This window comes from Carya illinoinensis, chromosome 6, assembly GCF_018687715.1.
Source record: "Carya illinoinensis cultivar Pawnee chromosome 6, C.illinoinensisPawnee_v1, whole genome shotgun sequence".
Lineage (NCBI taxonomy): Eukaryota > Viridiplantae > Streptophyta > Magnoliopsida > Fagales > Juglandaceae > Carya > Carya illinoinensis.
The window spans coordinates 4,725,257-4,734,805 of NC_056757.1; the positions used below are offsets into that span (position 1 = coordinate 4,725,257).

The 9,549-nt window shown below is 34.6% G+C and overlaps 1 protein-coding gene, 1 long non-coding RNA gene and 1 other non-coding gene across 3 annotated transcripts; 2 read left to right on the top strand and 1 right to left on the bottom strand.

The window, feature by feature from the left end:
* Nucleotides 1-1,744: 1,744 nt before the first annotated feature.
* LOC122314355 lies at nt 1,745-5,316 on the top strand. The gene is made up of 4 exons (XR_006243690.1): nt 1,745-2,251; nt 3,055-3,119; nt 3,474-4,691; nt 4,771-5,316. It is a non-coding gene; the product is annotated as an uncharacterized LOC122314355 (long non-coding RNA).
* LOC122314597 lies at nt 3,854-3,932 on the top strand. Its single transcript, XR_006243812.1, has one exon. It is a non-coding gene; the product is annotated as a small nucleolar RNA R21 (small nucleolar RNA).
* Nucleotides 5,317-5,902: 586 nt separating the features above from the next.
* LOC122312567 (protein FAR-RED IMPAIRED RESPONSE 1-like) lies at nt 5,903-8,433 on the bottom strand. Its single transcript, XM_043127209.1, has 3 exons — nt 7,713-8,433; nt 7,076-7,216; nt 5,903-6,003 (listed from the first exon to the last, which is right to left on the bottom strand). Exons 1-3 carry the CDS (start codon nt 8,431-8,433, stop codon nt 5,903-5,905), a joined length of 963 nt encoding a protein of 320 aa, XP_042983143.1.
* Nucleotides 8,434-9,549: the final 1,116 nt, after the last annotated feature.

Sequence of the window (9,549 nt, forward strand, 5' to 3'; positions counted from 1 at the left end):
AATTAAAATCAAAATAAAAATAAAAATTTAAAATAATATTATATTTTTAGAAGGTTGTAAAGAAATTGTAAATGTGAGGTTATTTTATCATTTTCCTGAGTAGAAACCCGAAAAAGTTGGGGTTTGATATTAAGATAAAGTTTCAAAGCTTTCGACGTGGAAAACTACAATAAAAAGGGCGTAGCCGTCGGAAACCGTTGCTTACTAGTACAACAACCCCTCCCCATTGGCCTCGGTCTCGTTGCAAGGGGACATAAGGCATGTCTGTTCCCCAATTACGGAAATGCCCCTTAGAACAACATGCGCCTGAACCCAGGAGTCAGCGACTCAGCATCTCATCATGCCAGCATGGCAACAGTCCATTTGCCCTTTATCTGTAACAGTGAAGCGGACCCCACTGGACAAAGATACAGAAATCGATGGTAATCAAAGCGCTGACACTGAGTGCCAGGTCAGCGAATATCCGGCGGTTGAGATTTGCCGTGCTGGCAGAGGATGTTAAATGATGGAGCGAGCCAGCTAGACAGGATAAAAATCATTTATACAAATATTAAAAGTTATTATTTATTATTATTTTAATCATCATCTTTTTTAATGGATGGACAAGTAAATAATTATAAATTAGTTTCTAATCATTTTATCGAGAGGATAAAATGATGATAAAGATAAAGATGACGTATAATATTTAAATAATAAATTTAATAGCATACAATTTTATGATAAGATAATTTAACAATCATATATATTGAGAAGGAATGTGATAATTAATAATCTTTATTTATTGGAAGAACATTGAGACCAATTGGCATGCTAAATGTTTTTATTTTTTATTTTACATCCAAACTTGAAATCTCCTATATACTTATGCATGCTTTTAAGTAATATTTTAGTTTTTATTATATACAACCTTTTATATATATTCTACATGGGTTTTGCTACACAACTTCCCAACACCCCAACACCTCACTTTTTTTCAAATTTTTAATATTTTTTTAATATTTTTTTTTGAATTTATTCTTTTTAAATTAATTTAATTATTTTATTCATTATTTATATATTAAATATTTGATAAAAGATAAAATAATAAAAATTAAAAAAAAAAAGATGGGATGTTGGAGTGTTGGAAAATTGTGAAGATTTTTTCATTCTACATTCCCTTTGCGTAAATCCTAGCTTCATCCCTAGTCCCAACCAAGCCCTCACCCTCAAAGTTCCAAACCAACTCTCCTTCCTCAATTTCCAATCTTTAAAGCCACAGGAGAATCTCCCTCCAGGATCAGGATCAAGTGAGAGAACCCCATGTGGGAGAGAATTTGTAAAGCCCATGCAACCGCAAGCGCCTCAATGACCAAGAGTATAGCTGCAGCCCTATTATTCGGGAGATTCAATTATTATAATCTCATTTTTAATCTTTTGATGTACTTCATGTTGAAGATACTCTTCAATAGTGGTCTGATCCTCCTGATTTTATTCAACCTTGTGGATGCAGAGGAATGTTCTATGGTGTAATGTTTAAACTCATCAATGTTTTTACATTCATGACTTTCAGTGTATCTATTTTCTGAATAGTGAATAAAGCAATATTTGATTCTAAAAAAAAAAAACAAAAGTCTACTTGCAACCGCTCGTGGAACCCTCGCGTCACCCTGTGTCCTACGTGGCAAATTTTTCAAAACAGTGTCGTTTAGAATTTAAATTCAAAAATAACCCACGTACTTGATTGACATCCTCGATTCAGTGAAAATTCATTTCACTTTTTCTTGCTCCATCCCCTACGAAGACCCTCCTCATCTCACTTTTCCATTTCCATCGTCTTTCCCAGAATGCTTCTGCCTTCCATCCAAATCGATTCCACTTGTTCTTTGTCTTCATCTTCTCCGAAATTCCAAGACCCAACAATTGGCCCATGTTGTGGAGCTCGTATCGAAGAGCCACGAAAGACAGAGCCGATTTGAAACAACAGCAACCTGTCGTATGCTCCACCAGATCTGAAATTTGAAGCCCACAGAGCAGTCCCCATAGGCACCAAGGTCTTCGTCTTCTTCTCAAACCCAAGACCCACAAACCCACGTTTTAGGCTCCTACTGAAGAGCCACGAACCACAAACTCAATTTGAACCCACTAACCAGAGCCACGAAGCCCTGTCATCTTCTCCACCACATCTAAAATGTGAAGCCCACAGAGCACCGAAACCCTAACCCTAACCTAAAAAAATTTGCCATACTCATCAATCATGCCGTTGCAAAATTAGGTTAGTTTTCTCCCTTTTAATGTGTTTTGGTTTTGTGTTTTCTGATTGTTTATATTTTTTTTTTCTATTTTTGAGCTCTGATTAAGAACTTCACTTTGATGTACATTGGTGAATCATCATAATAAAAAATAAAAGTTTGAATTAGAGGCGAAAATCATTCTGAATCCCTCTATTTTTGTTTTCTAAATTTCTATTTGATGAGCCCTCAAGTCTGAGGTATGTGTATTGGAATTGTAGAGGTAAATCATCATAATAAAAATTAAAAATTTGAATCAGAGGAGAAAATCACTCTGAATCCCTCTATTTTTGTTTTCTGAATTTCTATTCAATGAGTCCTCGAGTCTGAGGTATGTGTATTGGAATTGTAGAAGTGAATCACCATAATAAAAATTAAAAGTTTGAATCAAAGGCAAAAATCACTCTGAATCCCTCTATTTTTATTTTCTAAATTTATATTTGATGAGCCCTCGAGTCTGAGGTATGTGCATTGGAATTGTAGAGGTTCTAATTAAAAGTAGTGGTCTACTTAGGTCTGTGTCTGTTTTGCTCATACCTGATGAAAAGAAAAAAAGAAGACTTTTGCTTTTGAACTCGTCCTGTCATTTGTTCGTGAAGCTCAATAATTTATTTGCATATGGAAAATGTTTAAAAGTGACTTAATAAGGTTGCTGATTTCTTTACCAGGTTAAACTTTTTTGTTGAAATTGTTCATATTTATGGGGAAAAGTACTACTTTAATTGATTTTGTTTTTGTTTTACATTGGTTTCTTTCTTTAATGTACATTGGTGCAATTGGATTGAAGATGACTACCATTGGTGCACTTGGACGTTGGAGCAAGGGGAATATCAATAAGTTCTTCTAATGTTGGTAATTTTTTTTTTTTTTAATTTCCTTGTAAAAAGATTAGAAGTATCACACACAGATCACTTATATATATTGACTAATTACGTTAAGTGGAACTCATGTTTTGTTCACTAGATTGGATAATTGGGTACTTAATATGATAATCAAATTAAGGATCTCTTGTGCTAATCATGATTGAATAATTAATGCTAGTTGTCCAAAGGATGAGTCTCAATATAATTATTTTTTGGATGTAACTGAGATTAAGTGTTTTAAAATTATGATATTATTTGAATAAAAATCTGTTTAAGGGTATAAAAAAAATGAACTCATATGACACGACCCTCATCATTCCATTCCCGTCAATTGTTCTTGCAGGTTTATACATATTACTACAGAAACAAATATTTCTCATTTGACTGTAAGCTGTCATCTTCTTCAATGTATATTAATTCAGATCTTTACTGTTTCAATATTAATTCTTCTCATCCTTGGTTTATAACTAAAGCATTAATATGATCAGACATCTTGCAGGATAGTTCAAAAAACATAAATTTGTGACAAGCAACATCTCGGTGCCAGTAGATATTACCGGTTGTAGTCATGATGAGTTAGGTACACATTGGCCATGCGTATTTAATTGTAGAGGTTCATTTTGGCTGGTTCAAGTAACCATCTACATTATAAAGTGTTTCGTGCACACAGCTTGTTTATATTCTGTTTTTCTATTTTGGGCTCTGATAAATTATTTTTCTTTGAATCCCTGTGGAGAATTAAATGAAAATTAAAAGTAGTGGAATGAATTTCCATTTGATGAGCTTTGGATTCTGAGGGATGATGGCTATTTGGGTTTGTTTCTGTTTTGCATATATGCTATTGTGAAAAAATGGGACTTTGTTTGTGATGGTGTTTTGTAAATTATATGTGAAACTTATTCATTTATTTAGTTGGGAAAAATCTTGTATGTCTGAAGTTAATGAAATTAAAATGTTGGTATTGCTATTGCTAGGAGTTACTCGTTCTATTTCATATTCCATCTTGAAATGTGTTGTACTGCTTGTATGAACTGGATTTTGAGGGATGATGAGGGTTAGTCTTCTTTTTATCAAGTGGCATAGTAAATGTGGTTGGCTTTCTGGAATAGTTTCTGTTTTGCCTATATGCTATTGTGAAAAAATGGGGCTTTGCTTGTGATGTTGTTTTGTAAATTATATGTGAAACTTATTCATTTATTTTGTTGGGACTGATACTGTTAGGAGTTACTGAAATGTTGGAATTGATATCATTTTCTTCACACATTGGAACACATACTGAAATTCTTGGTACTGCTACTGCTAGGTGTTGGAATTGATTCAGTTTTCTTGAATCACCAATCTACATGCGTATATTCTCCCTATCTTCTATTTGACATGATTGTTATTTTGGTTCATGTTAGAAATATCATCATCATCATCATCAATGTCTTCTTCTTCTTTTGCTAAACATACCTTTGGTCAATCACTGCACTTATGTGAGGTCAAACCCACATTGAAATACTCAACTACTGCAAAAAATCCTGGATGAGCCTTCTTAGGGTGTCCAAACTACAACACAGAGGTAACGAAGCTCATTCTTTAGCCTTACATTAAACATTTCTAACAGTGTTCATTAATATGATCTGTATTTTAATGCTCAGGGATTACCATTCTGCAAGTATTTCCAATGGGAAAATAGTAACAAGTAACTGAGCTCCAACTTCGAGAAGGAATTGATGACCTACTACAGAAGGCGAAAGATCTCGAGAAGACAGTCGAGCTTCTCGAGAAAAGGGAAATTGACCTTCGCAAGATAGTGAATTAGTTCGAAAAGGAGTTGGGGTGTCACGCACAAGACACTGAAAGGAAGCTTTTACGCACACTAAAGCGAATGTATTGGGATGCTGCATTAGTACTCTGTTTTTGTGTTGGACTTTGGCTTCTGTTTTGAACTCCAGACTTTATGTCTCTTTTGATGTTTGAATTTTTGGTTATTCCTTGAAGGATGAAGGAAATGACATTAACTAAGCTCTTGAATATTTGTAGGCTCTTGTTCTCTACACTTGGAAGGAGTCTAGAGAAGTGAATTAATTTTGGTTATTCCCTGAAGGTGTTGGAAGGAGTTGGTGTGAAATGAATATTTGTACATCCTTGAACTCTAGAGTTGATTTGCCTTTTTAAAGTTTGATGCAAGTAATGTAAATACTTTATAAATAGCACCTGGAAGTAATCATTTTATTGTAATTTTATGGGTTTGAATTTCCAGATTACTAGAAGAGAATTGTAATTTGCTTCTACTCACTTGTGACTACTCATTTGGTTTATTTTACTTCCAGATGTTCACAAAAAAATGATCCTATCATAAACCCCATCTGTCATAATTAATTCAGTCCAAATTAACAGACCAACTCAAACCAGCAACAAATAAAATAACGATAACCATGCACGCATACACCATCCATAGTATTCATCTAAGTCAAACACAACTAGGCATATAAATTCTATTCCTTAAATGGTATTCTGGATACAACACAACAGCTAGTGAATGTAGTACAGCTACTCCCTCCTTTTTCTACAATATAAACACCAACAATCTTCTACTTGTTTACAATCATATAAACAACTATGCAGAAAGCTTTTAAGGCATGACACGCAAGACATCAACATCATCTTTCTTCACGATATATGAACATAACCACAAAAATTCAAAATGACTGCCATAATTCTACATACATCAAAATAAATTCATATACATAGCCATAATTCTTGATAGTTTGATACATATTTTGATCCTTAAAACTTGTTGTAACTCCCAGCTGTACGTGACTTTGGAAATACAAGAACCTCAAAACTGCTTGCAACTCGCAGAATTATAGCATCAGTTTCCATTGGTCCTGTCAAGCCAATGACAAATTAGACTGTCATCATCCAAGTGATATATTAAATTCAGTGTAATGCAGTATTTCCAAATCTTTTAATTATTTTACTTGGAAGGACCAATCTTCTACTTTCATTTTTTTTAAATATATATATATATTTATGGGGATTTTACTGATATTTTTCGTATATGGTCCTCATTTTTATTACTTTATATATATAGGAGTAATATTACAAGTTTTCTCCTCTACCATAAAAAATACTTTCCAGATTGAAGATTCCTCAATATTTCTCCTTACAAATAATAGTCACATACCTCACGAACGTATTACTTGAGTATATGTCATCTTCAAACTACTCAAATGCTACTCAAACAAATGTAATTGACATTAAAACTGGTGACCATCAATTTCAATATAGAAGTAAAAGAAGAAGAACAAGAATATTATAAAATACCGACCCAAAAATACTCAATATCATTGTTGTGGTTGTGATCTATCAAACTCAACGTGCAGCGGTTGTGATTCGTCCAACCCAAATTGTATCTGTAAAAAATAATAACTAGTATATTAATGTGATGTCGACTAATGTCATTAAAATAACGATAAACTATGGGGATCCACTTACACTTTGTTGACTTTGAATTACTGTTTCTTGGACTTGTGTTCAACTAATGTTAAATGCTAGTATGCTTTCTGGAATATCGTGATGATAAAAACTCGTACAAAACACAGCAACAAATCATAACTCAAGTATAAATAATAACTTATTATATTACCTGCAAGTGTCTAACATTGGAGACGTCCAAATCGGAGGGGCCAAATAACCTCCTGCAAATGTCCATGACTGGTGTATCATGTCCATCTCGCAAATAAAATAGTAACCAATTTGTCAGATAGCATTTATAAAATTTAAATAAAGAAGGTAATATTACAAAAAGCACCTACTTGTGTTTTCCTTTTCCCTACGCTTTCTTCGTCTTCTCCTTAACTTTTCACAGGTCTTTTTCCATCCTAGATGCTCTTCTCAGATATTGGGGTCTACCTTTCCCTCAAACAATCCTTGGACTAAGTACTTGCATTGAACTACCAATTGTAGTTGTATCATTTGTCGTGCCACCAACATTTAAACAATTTTGAGTCATCGATGGGAATTCTTGGGTTTCAGAATACATGTCAATCATTGCATACAACTTAGTTGTTGCATCCTCAATACGCTTTTTCAAACTCACTGCACAAGTAATCATTTTATAACATATATTCAACATACTCGAATATCTATTAGCATCTTCCCATTGTTCCCCTGCGTCATAGTTGCTGTGAATTAACGTGTATATTCTTTTGATGTCCTTCCTCCATCGATTCAAAATGTACCTATCTGACATTGTCTTAATCCCGTTACATTTGAACAAAGCGAAGATGTGTCAGCACACTATCCCCCTCATTTCAAATAAACCACAAGAATACTTGGCGACTACATCTTCCTCATTAAAATCTACTGAGTGTGTCACTAGCTTCGTGAAATCTTCGACACGAATTTCATCATCTACCATATAGGTCTTTACTTTACCATTCGCCTTATGTAAAACTAGGTCCAAGTCGATAATGTCGGTAAGTTGGTTCTAAACTTCCCTAAATTTAACATTTGTATACAAATCTTGATATCTCTTTTCAATTGGCGATCTAGAGATGCAAGGAATCGTGAGATTAAATTAGTGGAAATTTACAACATTTTTCGTTCTCAATTTTCTTTTTCAAGGCATTATCGTACTGATCGACAAACTCTTTCAAGTTTGTCTTAACATGAACATAACCATAAAAAAAGGCATTAATGCTCTCGCTCCGCTGCGTCGTACTCATTCCAACCCAAAAAACCTCTTTCAAGAAGGCGGGTACCCAAAGGGCATGCTCAATGTATAAACTCTGCAACCAGACATTTTCATGCAAGTTGTACGTGCTGATCAACTCATCCCAACATTTTTCAAACTCTTCCGGCTTTTGGGTGTCATATAAGCATTTCATCAATGCAGTTTTCATTCTACTTTTGTAAGAACTATAGGAGCCAAACTTTTCAGGAACTTTCTTCAGGATATGCCACAGGAAAAATCTATATCGGCTTTCTGGGAAAACAATTGCAATTGCATTTTTCATACTTCTATCTTGGTCAGTGATAATAGCCTTCAGCGCTATACCATCCATATACTGCAACCAGGTCTGGAATAACCACACGAAGGTCTCAATATCCTCAGATGAAATCAAGCCAACTCCCAACAAAATTGACTGCCCATGGTGGTTTACACCAACAAATGGTGCAAAGGGCATCCCATATCGGTTCGTCAAGTATGTGGTGTCGAAGATTACCACATCACCGAAATATTGATAGACAGCTCTACTACGGAGGTCGGTCCAAAATACATTCTTTAGCCTCTCGTCATCATCCAAGTCCATCAATGTAAAGAACCCTAAATTTTTGTACTGCATCCGTAAAAAGTAGTCTCGAAGTGTTGCAGCACAACTTGTGCCCAGTCGTAGATGTCATGTCTTGTCGATGTAACTATGACAATCATTTTTAAAAAACGGGAGGTTCTCAAATCCACTCACGCCTACAACAAGAGATCTGAAACTTTTATTCATTCAGATGTCAGCCAAATCATTTGTATTTAGAATTCTTTTAACAGATTCACTCACTTCTCTGTTACATTGAAGGAAGCGGGATTTCTTTGGACTGAGCCTGTGGTTGTGGATATTGTGAACTGTAGTCAGCCTGAACTTTCCATTAGTAGCTTTTAAGGCATTAATGTTTGCCATACATTCCGTCTTTCCTGTTGAATGTGGGTTAGTGACATTCAAGATTCTATTCCTAACCTTCCCACGACGGGTACAAGCAAGGGTGACATATCTAACAGTCTCATTCTCTCCCCTCTCACTTTTTTAGTTATCACCTCAAACCCGCATTTCTTACCATATTCTTAATAATAACTCATTAAATCTTGTATAGAATTAAACTTCATCCCCGACTTTGGCTCATCATCACCATCCATTTGCATTTTCTTAGGTGTTCCGCCACTGCCATACTCTGTTTCTTGTGCATCTGGTCTATCAGAATTAATCTCTTCAACTCTAGAAGATGTACATGGCCTTTCGGTTTCCCCAACGTCAGGTCTATTATCCTCTGTACCCTAAAATCTGTTTGTAACGAAGCTTGTATTGATGTTCGACAACTGGCCTTCCATGTCATGTTGAAATGGATAACTAGCATTCTGGCAAAAAAAAAAAAAAAAAAGAAATCCAATTAAACTCTTGAAACAAACCAACTTATTAAAATTAAATGGAAAATATGACAGCACCACCTGTAGATTGCTTGGATATTGGTTGATAATGAGAAAAGCTGGTGTCCATGCAAGCACTGGTCCATAATAACCGTGAATTGGGATGTTTGGAGAAGTTGATGGTATGTCCTAAAATGAAATACTTTCAAATTATTGATGTATTTTGAAAATAAATATCAACTAATCTCTACTCTAATGTTATTGATATATTAAATAAAATAACATACCACAGATG

Excerpts from the sequence above, each read along its gene's own strand:
- LOC122312567 (XM_043127209.1), bottom strand. The coding sequence starts at position 8,433 with ATGGACTTGGATGATGACGAGAGGCTAAAGAATGTATTTTGGACCGAC. Across the intron at positions 7,217-7,712 it reads AATTGAGAACGAAAAATGTT|TGAGTTTGAAAAAGCGTATT; the intron begins GTAAATTTCCAC and ends TTACTTGTGCAG. Across the intron at positions 6,004-7,075 it reads AAATGATACAACTACAATTG|GACCAATGGAAACTGATGCT; the intron begins GTAGTTCAATGC and ends TTGGCTTGACAG.